This window comes from Micropterus dolomieu, linkage group LG18, assembly GCF_021292245.1.
Source record: "Micropterus dolomieu isolate WLL.071019.BEF.003 ecotype Adirondacks linkage group LG18, ASM2129224v1, whole genome shotgun sequence".
Taxonomy (NCBI): domain Eukaryota; kingdom Metazoa; phylum Chordata; class Actinopteri; order Centrarchiformes; family Centrarchidae; genus Micropterus; species Micropterus dolomieu.
Genome location: NC_060167.1, coordinates 35,586,712 through 35,609,691, shown reverse-complemented (window position 1 = coordinate 35,609,691; position 22,980 = coordinate 35,586,712). Strand labels below are relative to the sequence as shown.

Here is a 22,980-nt window from a genome sequence, read left to right as displayed (position 1 = left end):
GGGGGGGGGGGGGGGGGGGGGGGGGGGAGGCTGGCTAGTAGGCGATGGATGGCTGGGGGAAGTGTGGGTAGGAGTGGGTCAGAGGGCAACCCCCCCCCCTCCCAGTATGCTCATTGTCACATACGTACCCAAACACAGTGACGGGCTCTCCAGCTTCAGCTCTGATGCACTTTAATATGTCACTGGTGAGAATAAAAATTCAGATGTACATCAAACACATTACAAAACCCTTTCTTTCACTTTTCATTGAAGGTTCATGGATGACATTTTGGGGAAAAACTTAAAAGCAATGACCTGCTATAAATTATTATTATTATTATTTTTAATTAGTTATAATTTGACGTAGTCCCAGTCTCCGTTTAGAGGTGATGAATGATTCAAGGGTCCTAGAAACATGCCATGTTGTATAGATACTTATTTTGCCAGAGCTGTATTTGTCAAGGGGATTGGTAGCAGCACCCCTGAGGAAAAACTGTGAGAAAGAACTGCCCGCAACACACTGGAAGATAATACCAGATGTTTTTGTTTGACACTTGTACACTTGACGACACTGACATAGAAGTAGCCATAGTCAGCAAATCAGCATAATTAATCAATATTATGAATAATGTAATAATCGGTTCCAAGAAGGTCTACTGAGTTATCTGGCTAACTTTGCCTAGTAAAACCCAGAAATGTCATGAATCAGATATTGGTCCAATGTTTCAGACATGAGTTTTATTCCGCACAGTTATCCAGATAAATCAGTAAAACTGCCTGTTTGAAATAGGCTTTATTTTCACAGCAGAAATTATGAATCTGCAAGAAAATCACAGGTGTAACTAATACAGGTAACATACATAAAATCCATAAACGCTGTATTCCAGAATGCTGTCTCACTGTGGTGGCACCAAAACCACCAAACAGAACAGAAAAAAATGTTAATTTTATTAATTACACATGTGCTTTTCCTGCTATGACAAGTCAAACTGTCTGTCATCAAAAAATCTATATGGTGGGACTTACAGGGTTTAGGTGTTCTTCAGAAATCACGGAAGCCATCAGACAATCAACACATTTTTAAAAAATCTTTATACAGATGAATTTCTAACCATTTTCTACTATTAAAATATCACATACAGAGGAAAATCAGTTTCCCTTAAGTGTTTTGGAGAAAACGTACACTACACAAGTTAACAAATCCAATAATCAATTATATGTATATATGTCAAAAAACAAAACAAAAAACAGATCAAAACAAGGACATATAATCGACATATAATTGAGAAATAATCCCACACAATTCATAAGTAGATGGAACAGTTTTTACGCTGGCTCATAAATTGAGCTTCAAAGTAGCCATGAATGAAAGATGAAATACAGTCACACAAAAAATCATACAGTATGATATACACCACAGCTACTAAACGGAGGTGAGACTGTTTTGTCAACTTCCAAGTACAAGAAATTACCTTTGACGCTGAACAAAAACATTTACGTCATTGATAAAGACATTTGTAGAAAGAGACTAAGAGACAAAAAGTAATTTATAAAACTGAATGTATTTATTCCTCTGCCCACATTGCCAAAATATTCTCTTGTCAACAATTTTTAACTTGTGTTTGGCTGATGTGTGAGGTAGCCTATAAGTTAAAGCATAGGTAAAATTTGTCTAGCCTGGCCATGAACACAAGGACAGTGCTAACATGAGCACCTGCCAGTTTATGACTTTATAAATTTGCATCTGTCCTTTAATCTGACACTACCCTTATTGTCCTGTAGATGGCGAACCGGTACTTCCTATAACCACATCCGTCAGCGTGTTCTAGGCTGTTCCACTGCTGTCCATGCTCATGTTGAAGGAAACTATGACACAAAGTCAAAATCAAATCACATTTCAGCTTCTACTATGTTCTCCCTTTCTTGAACCCCACTGATGGTTCTTCAAAATACTGCAGAGCAAATGCAACACCAACGGCTGCACTTCGTCCTGATAACGTTTGGTGGATTTGATGGAATGAATGGATAAGGAGAGGGTCAGTGCATGAAGATCTACACCTTTAAAAGCATATCCAATAACTAAACAATTACATGAAGCACGTGAAGTGAAAACATGTAGTAGTTTTTACATTATTACTTTCTTACGGCGGACAAGCGCATGTGAACACCGGACGTGCGTGCTTCCGTAAAGCAGTGACAAAGATGGCGGCCGCCGCCGGATCAGGTAGGCCGAGTTTCTCTACAGTTCAGACTATATCTTTTCGGTAATTTTGCTTAAGAGGTACAACTTCCAACATACTACGTTGGCTGCGTGATAGTTTTACAATTCCGAGATTCCAGCTGCTGTGAAGTGTTGACTGTAACAGCGCTCTGTGCTACAGAAAAGGCTGGAATTTTACGCTGCTAGCTAGCTTGGCTAGCAGCTTGCTCACAGCCATTGAGCAACATCCAATCTGCAACAACTTTGATGTAGCGTTTATATTGTGAAGCTTGCCAGTCAGAGAAATGCTACATTAGGACGAGGTCCACATCATAAATCGCATTTGTCTGGGGCATTGTTGGGTTACTCCGTTCGCAAGGCGGCGACGCCCGTGACTAGCTTGATGGGTACATAAGTTGTTTGCGTTAACGTTAGCCTTGTTCAGCAACTGCAGTCGTACAACACCGGAAGAAATGACGAAAAGTAGCTCGTCAATAGAAACTGAACACAAGGTATTTTACTCAGCGCTGCGTTTGCCAACTTGAAAACATCGTCTAGCTGCGTATGTAGGTATTATGAATGTATTTATCAGTATGTTTTTACAGATAATAGTCAAGTAGGCAGCTCCTTAACAGCCAGCATTGCAACGAACGTAGTTTCGCACCCTTGGATGTCTACGCAGTTCAGTCTGTCTATCGAAGGCACTGCCGGGATCACCCATGGCTACCCCAAAGCTAATAACTTCCCGTATGCTCTCTGACTGAGGAAGCCACTGTTGCCATAAATGAAGGCTCTCTACATAGCCTCTTGAAATTGGCACACTCAAAAATGTGATAATGAGTGTACACCCAATTTAGTGGTACTGATTATTCAAATTGTGTGGTGTAGTGTAAACTTCATGATGTTCACAGCATGTGTGTGTGGCCATCAAGGTGTTACAGCTATCCATAGGTCACCACACAGTGATCTGTGTTGTTGACACTCAACGCCCTCCTGCCATTACTACTTTTCTACAGACATGCTGAGATTCAGTGGTTATTTTTTTTATTGCGCTGTGAACCGGTAGTCAAAGAACATCATTTTATAGTAATTCAAAATTTAAACATATTAGTACTAAGGCTATCTATTTAGTTATAATACTATTCAACATGTATGCCAGAAAGTGACTGTACAGGACAGAAGGTCTTCCATAGGTTATGCCTGAGGATGTAAAGTCACCAAACCTGCGGCAGTTTAGAAGCCGAGTTAAAAGCCAGGTTTTAACAATGCACATCAACTTTTTCATCAAGAGCACTAAACATTTTGATTAACTAACAAAACAATTGTTAATAATCTTACCCAACAAGTAGAGGGCACTGACATTGATATTATCAGTTTGTAAGTGATACTAGAGGGATGGTTTGTTTTATTCATTTTTCTACAGACCTTTTGTGTTATTCTAGCTTTTGGTCAGCATCTTCTGTTCAGGGAACTCATTTAGTATGATATAACTACTGAGTTTTCTCCCAGCATGTGATTGGACAGAATTCATTAAATTATCCATTTTTCTGTGTGTGCGTGAAGGCGTTGTTGTTCCCCGCAGCTTTCGGCTGCTGGAGGAACTGGAGGAAGGCCAAAAGGGAGGTGGAGACGGTACAGTGAGCTGGGGCCTCGCAGATGATGATGACATGACGCTAACTCACTGGAATGGCATGATCATTGGCCCCGCCAAGGTGAGCCGGCCCCGGGGCCTACAACACTTTCATACATCATAGTGCTCTTCTCTTCAGTTGGCCATCAGGATTCCAGTATTGCACTGAATTGAAAAATTTGTTTTGGACAAGTGTCCTTGCAAGACAAAAGGAACCATGTAGCACATACAAGGATTGTTCAAATTTGTTGTTACAGTTAAAAGTTCCAAACATTAACTGGTGCAGTTTGTTCCTAATGAGCTCTCACTCCATTTAAAACCAGTACTTGAAGGGGACATGTGCTGACCTGAATCAGCGGCCTGTCCCGAAAGACAAGAAAATGCCAGCAACATGGTAAAGAGAGGCTGTGTTTTATTTGGCCGTGTGGGTGCTGCACTTGCATGGTAGCGAGGCACTCTCACATTGAATGCATGTGGTACATGAGGTTGCAGGTATGATGCTGAATCTCTGTCAGCCAATGATGATATTACAGCAGTAATAGTGTAGAAGACTTTTAATGAAGCTCTTTGACCATGTGTTTAAAACTCATCAAAATCATTCAGGCATAACTCACTCTGAGGCTTCTGTTGGCAGTTTATTTCAGAAGCATTTTTTTATATATCTGTCGAAATTCTCTTTATATCTGGACTGCAAATTGGGATGTAATCCTGGCCTACCTGTGTTCACTCTGCCCGTGAACTCACTGCGCATGAACATGTATTTTGGGGGTGGCTTTGAAGGGAGGGGGTGGTATTTTTCAGATGCACTTAAAATGTAGCTGTGTCTTGCTAGTTTCTCCAACGTTAACTGCCATAGTCTTAACCTACTTAGCTTGTGCTCCAATTAATTGATATAAACATCAAGATATAGAAGTGGTGAAGTAGTTAGATGAAGAGCAGCATACAAACATTTTGCAGTTTAGTTGAACATTCCACAAATCATTAAGGTAAACAACACCTTTACTTAATATACTTAAAAAATAAAATAAATCAACACTTTAGCTGAACTTTAATTCAGTGAGTTGACTCATTTAACATTGTATTGAATTCCTATTGAACAACAACAAATATGAGCTGTGTGCAAACTTTAAATGTTTAAAAGGAGCATATAATGCATAAAAGAAATGTTTTACAATAAAGAAAGAATGGAAAAAGATGAATCACAACTACTCCATTAGTATGTTCAGTCAAGCTACATCCCATATGGTAACAGGTAGCCCGCTAAAACTAGCACAAGGTGTTAACAAGTAACTGTGTACTTTGCTTTAGGCTACGATCTGCTGGTTGAAATATATCATAAAAAATCTAAAGTATATTCACTCGATTAATGTAATTGGTACGTACCTGAAAGAATGTAGTCCTTTGGCTCAGACATCAGTGATGTTTGCAGAATGCACTGTGCATGCAGAGGGTTGTAATTTTACTGAATTCCTATTTAATAGGATGCTGGTGAACGATCTGGACATATGATAATTAAGAGTGCGCTGCTGAATACAGTTCACGGTTACAATTCATTTAAATAAACATACTAACCAAAACATGCCGTTGTAGGTACCAGATGTGCTCGGGTAGTCAGATCTGCTCGGGGTCCTGCGCCTGTTAGCTGTCGATCAAGTTCAGCTAACGGTAGCTAAGCTACTCTACATTGTGCCCCATTTCTAAATGTAGGTATCAGTTCTGCTCGGGGTCTCTATTTATTTTATTTGCTTTGGCAATATGGCAACAATGTACGCACACATTAGCTTAACTGATCGACAGTTAACGTTTGCGTCATAACATTAATTCACTGAAAACTATATCCGTAGACACTATGACATACAGCCAATCACCGTCTGCCACGTCATCATACAAACATACAGCCAATCGCGTTATGTGACGTTACCAGCAGGCGCAGGACCCCGAGCAGATCTGTCCACCTGAGCACATCTGGTACCTACACCTATAGCTTTTTATGTGTTGTTTCACTATTTTATTTAACTTCACTATTAAAAGGTATGTTGTAACTGGGCAAAATGTCTAAAATTCCTGAGCTTAACTTCCCTTGAATGTCTACAGTATGGTTACATAGTGAATGCACTCTGAGGAGCTGGATGGGTTTGAGTTTGTGTAGTTTCTGTAGCTGGTTGCTAAAAGCTAGGAGGTGGAAGGAGCATGTTTTCCTAAGAGCTTCCTGTGGTGGCACTTTTTTGGTTCAGCGTACCCGCTAGATAGTTATGATGTAGTACTTTCTTGTGTGGTTTAGAAGTAAAGACACTTACATGCATGCACTAGTTAGTGTGTATGTTTGAAGTAGCAGTCTTGTTCTTTTAACACTGTGGTATAGGAGCACATTTGACATCATATAAAGATGTTGGTAGGATGGTTGCATTGGCAGTAAGTTAGGGTATGAGTCCTTAAGTGACTAGAGGACTTGCAGCTCTATCTAAGGACCAGCATCTTATGTTCAATGCACTCTGCTATTTCTGTGCAGCAACACTACAATCAGCCTTACTGTTGACACAGGTGCTGCAGTTGTCAGTGTTACCTGTCGCAAACTGACACGCACACTACCCCAGCGGTAGGATTACTGATGTTGTGACATGTTGATGTTGTTACACACTGCAGTAAGCTGTAATCAAATTGGAGACTTGTACATCTCCTCACCTAACCACAGTCCTAAGAGTTCATAATTGATAAGATGCCCTCACTTACTCAAGCTTTGTTAAACATGTAATGAAACGCATTAATCACATGGTTCTTATCAGCAGATAACATTTGGTCTGTTTGTCCTGAAACCATAGATGAACAAGCAAGTAGGGGGACCTTGAGTGGAGAATGTTTTGTCAACTTCTGTTCTAAGGTCAAGAATGCACTGTCAAGCTCAATCAGCAAATGTGGTTAATTAATGGAAACACATGAATGGACACCACACACCAGGACATTGCCTATACTAGCTAACCTGTCATTCTTTCTTTAATTGCAGACTGTCTATGAAGGCAGGATATACAGTCTAAAAATAGAATGTGGCCTCAGATACCCGGAGCATCCTCCTCTTGTCCGCTTTGTGAACAAGATCAACCTGAGTGGCGTACACAGTTTAAATGGTGTGGTGAGTATACACATTTCATATCCATTTTGGCTTGTTTGATTAACATTCTAAGTTAGATTATTCATTTCAAGTCCATTGGTATGCAGGTTTTTTCCTGGCTTTGCATGACAGTAAGCACGATCAGTACCGTATGACCGAAATCTATCCATTTTTTGTCATTTCTGACATTTGATAAACAAAATATATCAACAACCTGGAGGAGTAAAGGCATAAAAGTAAAGAATAATGTTAGAATAATAATATGTTTACAGGTTACACTTTATGTGGATAATCTGCCTACAGATAGTTTATTAGTTGAGATTCAGCTTTTTCGCAAATAAAACCATTTTACTGATATTTACTGACATAGCACTAATCAAAACTTAACCACAGTGGTGGTTAAGTTTTGATTAGTGCTAATGTTTGTGTGTTGTGTATGAAAAATGCTCTACATGGTGGTTAGTGTCTTATTTGTCTGTGCAAAGTATTAACTTGACAGTAATAAAAAACGTGCATAGAGAACAACAAGTTCAACATTTCTAATCTTTGCTGTAGCGCATCAACCTTTTTTTTTAATGTCACGCCTACTCCAGGCTGTGGACTGGTCTGTTCACACAGTGCCCAGAAAACCTGATCTGGAGAGGGCAGAGGAGAGCCCCGTGCCAGTACGCCAAAGAGTAAAATGTAAAATTGACAGCACCGGTGAATACCGGCACACTTCAAACACAAACGGCTGTTATATAATAAGAAATAACAGGAGTCATCTCTCCCATCAGCGCGAGCTTCATAGTGGAGCGTTCAAGCGCAGTCAAACTAACGCAGCAGCTGATTTATAAATCCAGTGGTGTATGTGTAACATATAGTGTCTGTGGTTGAGAGGAGAGATGACTGCTGGAAGTCAAGACAGTCATGTTAAAGTTTATGTTCTGCTTGATCAACAGTTGTTTGATAAATGGCTTTTAAAAAACATTCGGAGAGGCTCTGAAATGCTATTTAAAAAAAAAAATAATATAACATTTGATCATTTTGGTGCTGGTGATTTTCCTTTGGCGCTCGCTAGAACATCTTTGGAGGGTGCCAAAAATTTCTCTATGTAGGAAAAACCCTGGTATGTATTAGACCAATGCATTATGTGGATCATAGCTTTTAGTTGTAGAATACTGTTTCCTGAATGATTTTTTTTGATACCAACGAGCAGATATAGGCGGCACTTATCTGTGTAGATAAGCAGCTGTGAGGAGGCTTATTGGCTCACTGAAGCTGATGAGATTTACTCCTTACGTATTGAAATCTGGTACTGAATGACAAGTTATTTCAGCTTTCGACATATTCAGCCGTATCAAAGCAATTCGGTTGGTGCCATACAATTATTGAAGTTTGGTACCAAGCCCTGGCTTCAGTAGTCATTTACATCAGCTTCATAGTTCATGTGGCATGTGTCCTTAACATAGCTTATTTGATATATTATGTTTTGTTTTCTATAGAAAACTAAAACACAGTTTGGCATCATTTAACCATATGCCATATAGAATGGCTTTGACCAGCCATTGTATTTAGGTATGGTCCTGCAGTTAAAAATGAAAAAAGTTACCAGATAGGGTTGGGCTGATAGACGATGCCATCGGCGATGGCTGACAGACATCACGACATTGAGCAGACATCGTGATTGTAAGCAGTCCTCCTTATTCACTTGCCAAATTGTCTAAATACAAGCAGGTGGTAAAGAAATAGCTACTAGTGCTGGGAATCTCAAGGTATTTAACTATTTGATTAAGATTCAGGGGCCATATTTACAAAGTGTCTTATCTTACCACTAGGACTTCTCCTAAAGTGACATTTTTACATTTCTGTGTGTATTTTGATTTTAAAAGCTCATAAAATAATTGAATTGCTATCTTTGTGCCCCAACTGCATATTTCCATATTTATCTTAATGCCAGGCTGCACAATAGGTTTCTCATTGAGGCCTTAATAAACCCGCCCCATCTTCTCCCTTCAGGTGGACATAAAGGCAGTGTCAGCGCTGTCCAGATGGAAAAACTCATACAACATCCGGATGGTGCTGCAGGAGCTCAGACAGCACATGATGATGAAAGAGAACAACAGGCTTTCCCAGCCACCCGAAGGCCAGGTGTACAGTAACTGAGGCTCCTGCTGCCACCCCTCCCTGACATACACACAAACCCACACAGAGGCATACACATACATACACAGCATCTTAAACACTTGACCGACTGACTCTACCACTTTTAAACTACACAACCATCATACTATGAGACTCTCGACTCCCACTTCCTACCTCGGGAGCCTCCCATTGGACAGGGAGGAATGGGCAGGTGAACCTGACCTCCTCACCCATTGCCCAGTCATCCATTAAAGTACACGGTGCAAATCAGATATTACAAAACAAGAATACTGTACATCTACTAATGTTTTTTAATTTTTTTTATCATCTTTGTGTTCTACATCCAGATTGTAAAATGACAAATGACCTGATTGAGTGTACCAATTTTGTTTTGTGTGCTGGAATCTTCACAAGTGGTGATAGTTAGTCCCTGTTATATGGGTATTTTGGTGAGGGATTCGAATCAACTCACAACAATATATTTCTGTAACCCTGCCTGACAGATATCTTAAATATTCTGATCTTTCAGTTGTTTTTTTTAAAACAACAAACCTCAATATCTTGCAGTATGCCGAATGTATGCTCAAAGAGACAAAAAATTACCCCAAATAATGCTTTGCTTGGTCTCCCAGGCCCTGTTAGTCTCAAATTCCCTAGCTTCCGCAATCCCGACGATGTGAATTAGACGGGCCTTCCTTAAACCAGTGCATGTCTGGTACATGGGATCAACTGCTATTAGACATTCAGCAGAGTATGTATTAACAGGGCAGTGCGTGCTCATCACTCATGTTCTCAGACTTCTTCTGTGTGCCATATGGTTCATAGCGCTTTGTGATAGTGATTGATTATTAGCAGCCAGTGGGAGGGATGTAAGGTGGGGGGTGTGGGTACAGGTCCTTGTGCTATCTGTCTCCGGAGAACATAAAGTTTGTATGCTTGGAACCTTTTCGGGATCACCACTGTACTGTGGCCTGTGCTGAGCAGGAGGAGCTGTGATTTGTTTTTGGTTTCTTGTGTTGGTTTCTTCAGTCTGGGCTGACCTGAGTATCCTCCAAGGAGTCGCCTATTCTCTCAAACAGTGAATGCCCACTGAACGCAATGTACGGCTTTGGATGTTTATTTTATAACGGGTTGAATCTAATCAGGATGACGGTGACCTGTTGCATGGTTTTATTTGAATTAAACGTTATTACTTTTGCACGCATTTGTGTCATGACTCTCTCAGGCAAACTTTAAAATATGGCTACATAAATCACTTCATGGGTTTGTACCTGGCATAGTTAACTGCTCACATATTTTGGTTGCTTGTGACAAAGTAAGCAACTGTAGTTAGTAGCCATCTTAAGTAGCTCACCTTCTTAGGGTAGACAGATTTTCAAGTCTGTCTTCAGGTTAGTCAGGTGCCTATATCAACATTAAAATAGGGTTTGCTGTAATAATTCCTTCGTCATTGTTTTTTGGGGAATATTTGTTCCGAAGTTTATCTGAAGCTAAAACAGCTTTTGTTGTTTTAACCAACTTAAAGGGTACTTGAGCAATATAGTATTGCACTTCATAAAGTTGGGGACTTAAAGGACAGATTTAAAAAAGAATGGTCAAATTGAAGTAGCAGGCTGAGACTTGGATGCCTGCATTTTTGCTCCTTTCGTCATAATAGGAAATCTATCAGACTCCCCCCTTGGCATGGCGTCTTTCAAACTCTGCCCTATTCTCTATTCCGATGAGTTATTTTTTCAGATATAGCTCCTCCAAAGCCACATAGGACACAAGCTGAAGTGTGGTCCTCATGACAAGTAAACTGACATTTGTGGTTTTACCACCATGCCACCTTTCGAGTATTTGTTGCTTAAACAAACCTGACAGTGGTGACTTGAAATGGGAGGTTATTGTTTTAACATTTCATATACAGAATGGCATATAAACAAACATACAACAAAATAATTGTGCGTATGGGATGGACATTCAAACAAGCCTAAATGAGAGAAACCAGAGCAACCAGCAGAACAAAACCGTCTCCTCCATCACACTGGAGAAGTATCAATGGACAAAGTAAGCTGTGGAGCTTAACTAGAGATACAGCACTTCTCGTCCGTCTTACTGGGCTGACAGCAAGATGCTTCTTTAAGCGTAACCAGACACAGCATCTCATTCAACAGCTGTTGTTGGTTCAATTTGCATCTTCTCTGCTGCAGGGAACAAAGTGGCACGTGACCTGAGCTTGGGGAAGAAAAGATTGGTGAATCAATCAGTGGGTGATACAGCTGGGTGCCCTTCACCCCCTCGTATACCATAAACAGAAGCTCTTAAGGACTTCCGGGGAGAATCAATCCGCTAGATGCAATGTATACAACTAAACAAAGTCCTGAATTCATATAGGGGCAAAATAATTCATCTGACAGTGGATGATGCCTTATTGATTCTAAAATGAGTTAAATACTGTATGTGCATTTGATTTAACGAAAAATGCTCGATGGGGTTAGATTGAATGAGCTTCTCCAATAATGATAAATATCCAAATCTGATTTTGAACCGATTTTTTTGTCAGCGAGAAGTGAACCCTTTCAGACTTCCACTTCCACAAGTCGTCTTACTGCCAAACATGTCAGCTAAACAGGATGGTCAGTGTGTGTGTGTGTGTGGGGTGGGGGGTAGGCAAAAATAAATGGACAAGCCCTCAATCAATTTAATCGTATCTGCTGTGATGGAAAAGCTCTCCAGCAGCCCGGCTGCACCAAAGAGTGAAAAAGAAGACAACATGGTGTGCCACTCAATCAGCATAATTGTATGTGAACAACTGCCATTCGTCCATGGGCCCATCTGACACAGTGGCTAACAAGCTGATTTATAAAAGCGAAGCAAAACAGTGGTTCCCTTATGTAAACCATTCTAGCTTTTATTGAGTTACATTACAATTTAAGAGTATTCAAAGAGACTCCTAAATTGATGGGAGGATCTACACGAAATTCTGTGTTTTGCTGACACGATAATTACACTGGCAATAAAGGAGGGTCCATCCCAAAATACTTTTTGATGGCATTGTCCCTCAAATCCCAAAATATTTTTTGTAAACCTGAGTGAACAACATTTCTGTGGAAACGAGTTATTTTCTTGCTGGAACAAAATCCATAGAGTGCCTACAAGTTGTGTATACACACATGTGTAGGGATGTAGGTATATAACATCTTGAAAACCGGTTTACACACATATGTATGGATACTTTAGCCACAATGTAATATCTTGTTCCCTCAGGATAACAACCCTGTTTATGAATATGGTATACAGATCTTTTTCCCACACAATAACTTCTTAACACAAAATATGGATCTTGTTTCATCCATCCTTCCATCTTTCCATCCGATTTCTACACCTGCTTCTCCTTTTAAAGGTCACGGGGGGCTGGAGCCTAAACCAGCACACACTGGATGAGAGGTGAGGTACTCCCTGGACAGGCCATCAGTATCAAACAAATCCTGTTCCCATGCCATACAAATACAGCAATACATTGTTCCCACAAGTCAACAATTAAAACACATTATGTCTTTAGTGGCACTGTAAAAATGATCTGGTGAGTTTACGTATTACCATGGTTAGCTGGATAAGGGACAAGGCAAACTTCTCTGAGCCATCATTTTGCACTAGTGTTCAACATGAGTCAGAGTAAAGGTCATAACAAAGAGCCAGTAACGCCAGTTGTCACCCAGACAAGAATGCAACGCAATCGTAAAACAGGTTTCATGTCAGAATGTGTTCCTCTGCCCTTATCTCCACCTTTGACAGCTTGGAGGAAAAATGTATGGAATCAGCTAAGTGAAGCGGACGTGACAAGAAAGGTTAATCTAAAGGAAGATTTCTTTGCATTTTAGGCTGACTGACATTTATACTTCGTCTTAATTGTTTGTAATTTTTAGTGAGTGGACACATCTCAGCGCTGTACTCACTGTAAGATAATCAGTAAGTAAAAAAAAAAGAATTTGCCTACTTTTGCCAACCTTCAACATCCCTGATTATCATATGGAAATCTGTATTTACACACCATCTTGATAATTAACTCCATTGGCCGGATTGCACTCCATTTGTTACATTCACGTGGAAAGCACAGGGGGAGTGAAGACCAGTTGTGGGAGGTGTCAGATGGTCAGTGACACACACACACTCCCACATCCATTCTCCTGCATGACCCAGTGTGTGTTGAGGACTGAGCAGAGCAGTGTAGAGGAGCCCATCTGCTCGCGGGGTCAATACCACTTTCTCCTCACAGACACACACACACAAACACAGACCCATGCCGAGCCTGCCAATTAGCTAAATGAGACAGATTTTTCCTCAGTGTTGATTTGCATTTTTTATGGTGAGCACATGGTTTTAATACTCACATTAATGGACTGAAAAGAAAAATGTAGCTTTTAAATTAAACAAAGAATTTTTATACAGACACTATGGGCCACAGTGAATTTTTTTATTTTATTTTCCTTATTTATGTTCCTTATTTGTTGTAGATATTATGCCTTTATTTCTGTATGTGTACAGTAAGTGCACAGTAACTACAGCAACAAGTGGAGCTTACTTTTGAAGACTTTATTGGTTTTATTATATCTTTTGACACACTTTCAACAAACTGAAAAAGATCTCCATGGTGAAATATGCCTTTACTCCCTGGAATATAGCAACAAGGGTGATTTTATTTCTTGTGCTGCTTTCAGTCTAGCATGTCAGGCGGCTTTAACACTGGTGTAGGCTTGTGTGACAAGCTGCTAACCCAGTCTGACCAGCTCAGCTGATGATGACGTATACTGCATTCATTTTCATGAAGACCTAACTATTTCTTTTTTGCCTTTGAAGATCAAAACTGCTGAGCAAGTACAAAACAGATTTGAACGTTTATCAAGTACCCATGCGACAGCATTACAGATTTGTAAGAGCAGAACCAGTTAGAGATGGCAGGAGAGAGTTATGAATGTAATCAGTGTTGTTAGCCCACAAAAGGAACTTCATTTTTAAAATAGAGTATTGTAGTTGTATGTCACCTGGAATGTGGAGTGGTATCAGATGTTAAGGATTACATGTTTAGACTGTCTCATTAGCACATTATACTTTCTGTCTGCCAGTATAATCTGTTCAAACCAGTGTTCCACACAGCAATTGGTGTGTTTTTCACCACATTGAAATTGACATATATAGAAAAAGATATGTTAAGATAAAAAATGATCTTATGGGACTTCAGGGGCTCCGTGAGAAACAGTACCCTGCTGGCTGGCACATATTTTCACTTTTGAGATAAGCTGCAGTCTTCACCACAACCTTCTGCAAGACATGTAATACAGAAGAAGATCCATCGAAGGCAGCGAAGAAGAGAAAAAAGCTCCAAGATGAGGTGAACATTGGTTGAGATTTTGCACATTGCCATATTTTTGGATATTGATGCCAGCCACCAATAAAAAGGAACTATGTTGTTATAATGAGACACAAGATACGCTGGTGCTGTGTAATAACATGAAAGTATAATATGGTATAATATGTTGTTATAACAAGAATAAACAACAAGTGTTTTGTTAAAACTGAATGATTTGGTAAACAGTTTAATAATGTCAATCATTATGACATAAATACTATGTAGTAAACGTGATAAAGACCGTTAAAGATCGTTATAATGTGAACATGTCATTAAGATGAGAAACTCAGCAAGCGTTCTTTCTGTTTGCAGCAACACTGTTACCATAATAATGCAGTTGACATGAATCTTCCATCTTTATGGTGTTTGAATTGAAGTAATTTATCATTCATCTTATTGCCATGGAGGGTGAGAACGTGCAGAAAGGTAAGCTTTAAACTGACCCTACATGTCCTGTGGCCACTCTGTTTCCTCAAAATGACTACTAATCTGCAACAGCAAATACATTTAGAAAGAAATGCAATGCCGCCAGGATAGGACGTTTCTTATCAAGGAAAATGTTTTCAATTAATCTCCTGGCAAAGTTGCTGATACTAAACAAATCTGTGAAACATTCACTTTTAACATGCGTCATTTGTTTTAGTGGTTCTGAACTCGGAGCACTTGGGTAAGGTTCAGAAAAATCAGGCACAAGACAGGACGTTTTTTTTTCTCCAATATTTAACCAAAAGCACAGTGGGTACCAAACATTAACCAAAGTGTTGTAGAGGTCTAAACCTAACCAGACAGGATGGAGGATGCCCTGCGTGTTGCGTTCCCACCATCGGCCCTGACCTCCTCACTGCTACTTTTGTGTTGTGCAAGAATGTAACAGTTCCTGTGCTGGAAAAATATAAACATTAAACCTAATCCAGTCAGTATTCAAGTTTGACAAGACCATTTAGTAGTATATAAATCAAATGTTGACCATGCTAGCCTAAAACTATGTCACATGTCACATGCTCAGAATCCACTGGAGAAAACACTGGAAGCACATTTAACTCTGGGTGAACAGTGAGGATTTTGTGTTCTTGTTTTGTACTTAAAATCTGTCCCTCCCTTTATGCTCACTGAAATCTGGCAGGTTCCTCAGTAGTGTTGTTATTAATAACCTTCCGTAGCGTTCTACTCTTTAACAAAATGAGCAATAAACCAGAGTGAGTGTTTGGGAAATGGAGAGTCCTCTGAGTGGGGTCACTGGAGCTGTAAATTTCTCTCCCTGTGTGACAGAGCGCTTGCAGCCTCCTGTGGCCTGGCCTGCCTTGGCCTGGCCCAGCGTGGCTCTGCAGCGTAGATGGTTGTAAGGTGACGGAATGTACACCCCCCCCCCCCCCCCCCCCCCCCCCCCCCCCCCCCCCCCGTCTAACCCTACAACCTACACCTCCCCTCCTCACACACACACTCACCCACACAACCAAATCCCAGCAGATGGCGAGGAGACAAAGGGTGTGTGAGGGTGAGAGGCCCCCACCTCCACTCCCTCCCCACCTCACTTTTTCTAGTGAGCGCCCCCCTCAACCCACCTCTTCCAACAAGAAGCAGGCCGTCTGTTGCTATAGCTTTACAGCTGGAGCCTGCTGAACCCCCCCCCACACACACACACACACTCTCTTGCCACGTGCCTCTCAATTAAGACAAATCTACAATGCTTACTCCATCCCTTGTTCATGCAGATGTGGCAGTTCAGCCTTGATTCCTCACTCCTAGCTCCTTTAATGCAGAGACATTAGCCTAAATGATTCCTGGTGTCCTTTATCAAGCAAGAGCTCCCATTTGGGGCCCCGTAGCAGGTAATTCTCCTTTTGACAGTGCAATTGAACTGGCTAGTGCTGAAGGGCTATTTGGCAAAGAGCCATTTAGTGTAAGTGCTCTCAAGGCCGGCGAATGACACTTGTAGAGACAATGTCACCCCCACTGACACCATCAGTTGATTGTGTATTGAACAGTAATGGAGGGGCGATGTAGGCCCCAGGCCAGAAACATGCTCAGCAAGTCCAAAGCGAGTGTCCAGGGGAAAAGAATTCATGCGGGCTCTGTGGAGGTCTCTGTCAATAGGTGCCAAGGACACCAGGACAGGGACTGTGAGACGATTAATTTGCTTATTTCACTAAGGTGTGCTGTATGATCTTCAGCCGAGGACAGAAGCTTTCCACAGAAATGCTCTCAACATGCCATGACAATGTCCTTGTACAGAAAGAACTCCTGTTAATGGGCACAAGACAAAAAAATGATGGTGTCCGGCCATGCAGATAGATTTAGTATTATTTGCTGCTTACTAAGAGAGGTAAGTGAAAAAGTCCAAACAGGTCTTTATCCTTACTCTCTCCTCCTCCACTGAATTTAAGAAAGTCAGCCCTGTTGTCTGGGTGTACCCTCACTACGGTTGAGAATGCGCTTGGACAGCCACACCAACGAGCCTGGCACTTTGGCATTGCGGTCATGATTGGTACCCTGTAGAGGTAGGGTGACTGGTGTGTGCCCTTCGCTACACGCTGCCTATACTAGAAGTTGACATTGAGAAGCTCCCTAAACAAATTGTTGAGTATACATTTCTGCCCACAAATGTGATACAACATCGTAATTATTGAGCTTTAAAGGTGCTGGTAGGCTTATTTGTTTTACTTTGGGCAGAACCAGGATTGCTTATCTCCCTTTGCTCATTATGCTAAGGTAGGCTAACTACGTCTCCCCTCACTCTATGAGAAAGCTATTTCCCAGTATGTTGAGTCATTACTTTAAAGATTTTCAGCACATTAGCAATGTTTTTCATGAGTTTACAATTTAGAAATATTTGCAGTAAATATAATGCACGTGTTGTTTTACTATCTTTCTCATAACTTCATGTGCCATCAGGCATGTCATCATTCTCTTTATTCACCACATTTTCCTTTCATCGCGCTGGCTTTTCCATTTTGGACAGCATGTGTAGCTCTCGCCTGGCTGCTCCCCAGAGACTCTGACATCCACCGGAGCAGAGGCCAGTGACACGTATGATTGATGATCCCCAGAATGGAAGGGAGAGAGATGGACAGGTTCCTTTTATCGGGATTGAGGGCTGACTAGATTAAAATGCAGTTGTACAACACCTCCTCCCCCCTTTTTTGGCATCCCCGTCGGCCTCCTCAGCATCCCCACTCTATCCCCTGTCAGTCACCTCACCTGACGGCTGGGAGTTTTTCCCTTATCTCCTCCGCTGACCCCTCATCCCGCCTCCCCACTTGAGGTGACACAGTGCAGACGTGGCCAATTGTGTGAGACTTTAACCAGTCACTTCCAAATTGACTTGAGGTGTTTTGTTATTTGCTTCTGCAGAGAAGTGTGAGAGAGAAATCTCAGTGGAGCATTTCTAACACCATCTGCAAAAAGCTGGTTGGTTAAAAAAAAAGAAGAAGTATGAAATGTGTTGGAACATAAATCGCAAGTCGCGCTCTGCAGCTAACCACAATCAGCCCTTGAAATAACATGCAGAGAGCTGAGGGGACGTTCTCCTTTTTCTCACTCACTAAGTGCTGATTAAAAGAAAAGAGACAATCACTCTCATTCACTGGCGTGCAGCTGCCTCGTTGTCAGATGGCGGAGTGGGAGATTTTTGTGGAGGTGCTGAAAAGATGTCTCACTGAAAAGGACCTGCATTTGTTTTTCAGATGGCTCTCTAATGACTGGATGTGATTAACACAAATTATCTCACTTATCACAGCTCAACAGGCTTAGATAGACAATCTTTGGGTGCATTCCCTGCAATGCTACTTAACATGCATTTAATCAGACTCAGCAGTATCACATGAACAAGGACAGCAATGAGCAGATTTCTCTAGCAGAAATACTCTGCCTGTGTAATTTCTCTTTGTGACATTAAGGAAGATATTATCCCAAAAGTGATAGAATTGTGGAGTCAGTTTTGTGTCAAAATACTCCATGTTCTGTTTTCCATGTTAGCCTGTGCTTTGTTAGATGGTATCATGCCGATCCCCTGGGGAATCACTCTGCTCTGCTCAATTTGTTCATCGATGACATCAGCGCTGTGTGTTGTGCCACCTTTGTGTGTAGGTTTTAAACACACATGTTTATTTGTTTTAAGAAAGACTTTGCGGTGCACACACTGACACAGTTCTAGGCAAGGTCGCTTGCAAAGGATGAGGCTGGAGTTATTTTAGGTTTTTCACATGATCAACAAATCACTCACGGAAAGGCCAAAACCAATTATCTCTTAATACCTCCCTACTATCCAACTATGTCTGCGGAATTCAGGTCACTGGTTCCCACCAAAGACATAATGTTTCATTTTTAAATGAAACTTACACTTTATTACAGCTTGGGTTTTATGTTTTTAGTTCGGGCCATTGGTAACGAAAACAGCGTGTGCACCAAAGTAATGGCTGAGGTTTCACAATTCTACATCATCGCTTCAAATAGGTCCAAGTGGTCAGACAATTTCACAGGTTTTAAACAAACTTATATGGAAGAGAAATCAAAGGTGATAAAAATAAAATTCTTACCCAAACTCCAAAGACCAAGTTCCTGCCTCCACTTTGACCCACCAAACTGTGTGTGCGCTCACGCTTTTCCTGTCAAAAGAGAATTATTACGTAGCAATTTGGTTGGGCTTTTTCTAGTCATACCTCTAAATAAATGGGTTCAGATAATCCAGCTACACTTTTGGTCTGATTGTTTAATTGCTTGTGTCCCTTACACCACTGGACCTGGTTCTAACAATGTCAATACAGGAGTACACTTTGTTATTGTAACTGATACAAGCAATGGCCAGAGTTACAAAGATGACACCCAAGTTGTGATTAATGGCAGTTTTGCTTTCAAAGGACAGCAGGTCATTGTAGTTTTTGGCAAACGTTACTCAGATGAGAGGAACTAGTGCGTTTGTTGGGGTCTGTTAGCAGTGGATTGAGTATTTGGGGCAGCAGGTCAGCGTCTGTGGGATTGAGTCAAAATAAACTAAATGCAGAGTGTGTTCATGGTAGTGTAGAGTGAGGCTTTATTTTCCCAGAGAAGGAATTTGGCTAGCAGACGGCAGTCAAAAGGACAGACAGTAATTAATGAAAATGGCACTATAAACAATAGATATACGTACAAGATATACATACCTACACTAATAAACAAGTACACAGCTAGTCACAGCCCAAAACATTTCACCCTTTTGTTTAAAAAAAAGGCACAAAGGCAGCTGTAGGAATAAAAGACCTCATGCATCTGTTTGTTGCACCTCTAGGGAAGTAAAACCTCAGGCTTGATGGAAGCAAATTAAACTCTTTATTTGAAGGGATAGTCCAATAAGATGACCTGAGCTTTCTGTGTGGCAAAGATCATGTCAGTTTATGCCTGTAACTTTATAGCACACATTCACAAATTTTACCAACACGTTTTTGTTCTTCACACACTCATCATAGCAAATGTTAAAACTGACTCAATAAAAAGAAGTATAAACTCTTTTCAACAGAGACTTGTCCACAGTAAAATGTTGGAACTTGCTCAAGAAACTCAGAAGTTTTAATGTTGAAAAGTAATGAAGGAACATGTGTGGCTCATTGATGAGTTTTAATAGTTTTTGAAACAACAATAGAGCTCTGGCACAGAGGAAGAAGAGATATCCGGCTTTGATACATACGCAGTACTTGTTGGTAGGATACATTAAGATCTTTTGACGTTTTGGGATGCTTTTTTTGTCGCTTTCACAGTAGACCAGACGAGATATGACCAGATACCAGAACATGTCACCATCGACATCTGTCTGTGAACTTATATATTCTGTATGATCCAGTCATACTGAACGCTTCCTCGCAGGGCCATCTGTGAGTGAGCTGCCCAGGCTGTGTTTAAGCTGCTGCCGTCTCTTCAGCCAACCAGAATTTGACCCTATGACCCTGCAGGCACCCGAGGTCAGGCCGTCACAGCTGACGGACCGGAAGTCACCATGGGGCCATTTTATTCTATGGAGAGCTGAGGGTCTTCAGAAAGACATAAAACTGCCAGGGGCATTCAGAGGATTGAAGGGAAAAATAGAAATGTTAAACCTGCACGCTGAAGTCAGAAAACTGTAGGGATTCAAACAGCAAATTTGTAGTGAATGCACATTTAATTTGCATTTCATATGCCCTAGTGTGTCTTCATTTAAAACACTACCCTGTGCCATGCCTCATCTATCAATAAAGAATATCAATTCATATAGCTTTCACTGGTTAACTGTTATGAGGTCAGTACATACATACCCCAATATCCAATTAAAATAAATAAAAATAAAAAAAGTGATCACTGAGTAGTTTAACTAGTTTGAGGTTGAGTTTTATCTATTTGTTGTAAGTTACAATCAAACAAATTATGTAAGTAATGTGCAAGGGGTTTACTTCTTACCTCTACCCAACATGCTCTGTAGGACTCATATATCGTTTTTACATCACCATGTTTGAATTTTTCTCTTGTACCTAAAATTTGAAAAACATTATTTTTAGAAATTGTAAGACATTTCTGAAATAAAGGAGCTGGTGGAAGTGAAAGCTTTGAATAAATAATAACGCAGGATAAAACTAATAAAAATGGAGAAAATCTGTCCACCTGAGAATTAGTAAACACCAAGAAATTAACGTTTTTGATCCTTGTACCTACAGACACAGTTTGGTTACACAGTCCTAAGAGACAGATGAAGGGCTCTGAATGCAGATACTAAAAAAAATAGAACCCAATCCATATTCTGATTGACATACTAAGGCCTTGCTCCGGCAGCTGGATATGTGGATGATGATGATGAAATATCAGAGGTGGTGCTGGTGTTAGGAGGAAAGGGTGTGTGTTTGGGGCAGCATAAATTGTGTTAGCTACTTCATTGAAAGACAATGGAGGACAAGATGTTGTGTGTAGTGTCACCCACGTGCTTCTGCACCACTATTGTCTGCTCTGCTTCCCTGAAAGAGGGGAGACGGAGGGGTGAAAGGAAGAGGAGGAGGATGTGGGTTAGTTGACTGCTGTGTGTGTGCGTGCATGGGGAGAAGCACAGACGGCTCGTGGTAATTTGATGTGTGTCCCCGGGGATGTTTGATGGATTAATGCTAAGCAGCTCCCTCTTCCAAAGCACCACCTGATCTTTGGGGCTCGTGCCCCACATATAAAAGGCTGCAGTAGTGCTGAGCTCAGCTAGTCCAGCCATCTCTCTCTTTCTCTCTCTCTCTGCCTCAGTTTCTCCTTCACCGCTTTCTATCTTCCTCTCCATTCTCCCTGTCCTCTGCTTGCTCTCTCTCTCTCTCTCTCTCTGCTGCTTACATTACATTTTTGTCTTTCCCATTCCCTCTGGCTTTAAACCATTTCCAGGACAGATTTGTTGTAAACCTCTTTTTCAATCCTCCGTTGTCTGGCCTATTGAAGAAGGCCGCCTGGAAGCTCAGTACATTTCTGCTCTTTTCTTTTTTATTTTTTTATCATCAGTTTGTTCACATTTTTCTATGAGGCCCTAGCATCAGTTTTTCATCAGGGGAAAAAAAAATGCCACGCTCTTTTTTGGTGAAGCAGCCGAAGGTTCACGATTGCTCCTCTTCCAACTACTACCATCAGCACCAGCAGCACTGGGACGACTCTTACACTGTGACACATGCCATCACAGAGTCGGCCACCAACTTGGCGGTGCGTTTGAGTGAAAATGGTGAGTTGACATCTCTCTGAGTTGTGTTTTCAACTTTTTTATCCCTTTTTCTGCTGCAGTAGCTATTGATTTCTTCATTTAGAGATGATCCATACTAAAATGAAGAAAAGAAAATCTAAAATTACAGATAGGGATTCACGCAACAATATTTCTTATTGTCTCTGCTACCTAATCGCTCTTGGAAACCCCCAAACCCCCCACAGGCATCGCTCACCCCCCTTCCATATGCCTGAGGACTTTTGTTTTCTAACTCGGCGGATGCTAAATAGTATTCAGGTCACGCTGGCTCAATCTGCTTAATACTCAAACCAGATCACACAGCAGCCTCTGGCTTTAATACTATTGTGTACATGAATTATGAGATATACTTGTACGTGGCCATTAGGCACAAAATCTGCAAGCCTTTGTCAGGTCCAACTAGAAAGACGGGGAAAAAAACCTCTAGAGAAAGCAGATAGCCACATGGGACTGTGTTGTCCTTAGATGGTGCAGTTGCCCTTGAGTCTCTCCTCTTATCAACCCCCCCCCCCCTCATCTCTCCATCTGATCCTGCAGGATGCTAGATAGCCACAGGGAGTAGGATTGCAGCAACACAATCCATATGTGGAGCAGCGAGAGGTGATGGAACAGGGTTTTTAGAGGATGGGTATTGACTGGAAAATAGAGAGTGCTGCAGGTAATTCAATAAAGTGCAACATGAGCAGGACATTGGCAGACAGTAGATTTTCATCCGTGGGATTTCTACGGAGGCTGGATGTGAGAACAACCCTGCAATACAAACAATATGGTGTGTGTGTGTGTGTGTGTTTGGCTTTGAGAAACATCCAAAGAAATGTGTGCTTTGAGCGGATCCCCCCCCCCCCCCCCCCCC

At 41.1% G+C, this 22,980-nt stretch overlaps 2 protein-coding genes across 4 annotated transcripts in view; both read left to right on the top strand.

The window, feature by feature from the left end:
* The first annotated feature begins 1,834 nt into the window (after nt 1-1,834).
* ube2v1 (ubiquitin-conjugating enzyme E2 variant 1) lies at nt 1,835-10,239 on the top strand. Of its 3 annotated transcripts, none has more exons than XM_046075239.1 (4): nt 1,835-2,203; nt 3,743-3,891; nt 6,811-6,936; nt 8,914-10,239. In XM_046075239.1, exons 1-4 carry the CDS (start codon nt 2,182-2,184, stop codon nt 9,058-9,060), a joined length of 444 nt encoding a protein of 147 aa, XP_045931195.1. In that variant the 5' UTR covers nt 1,835-2,181; the 3' UTR covers nt 9,061-10,239. The 3 variants fall into 3 exon arrangements, with proteins under 3 accessions (XP_045931195.1, XP_045931197.1, XP_045931196.1); XM_046075241.1 differs by lacking the exon at nt 1,835-2,203 and adding an exon at nt 2,238-2,260; XM_046075240.1 differs by lacking the exon at nt 1,835-2,203 and adding an exon at nt 2,541-2,691.
* An 11,713-nt stretch (nt 10,240-21,952) lies between these two features.
* Nucleotides 21,953-22,980, top strand: part of LOC123986816 (transcriptional repressor scratch 2-like) — a 2,673-nt gene continuing 1,645 nt past the window's right edge. The window contains exon 1 of the mRNA XM_046075219.1: nt 21,953-22,109. Within this exon, the coding sequence (XP_045931175.1) occupies nt 21,953-22,109 (157 nt within the window). The remainder of the gene's footprint in view (nt 22,110-22,980) is intronic.

Coding starts and splice junctions, on each gene's coding strand:
- ube2v1 (XM_046075239.1), top strand. CDS start 2,182: ATGGCGGCCGCCGCCGGATCAG. Junction 2,204..3,742: donor GGCGGCCGCCGCCGGATCAG/GTAGGCCGAGTT, acceptor GTGTGCGTGAAG/GCGTTGTTGTTCCCCGCAGC. Junction 6,937..8,913: donor TACACAGTTTAAATGGTGTG/GTGAGTATACAC, acceptor TTCTCCCTTCAG/GTGGACATAAAGGCAGTGTC.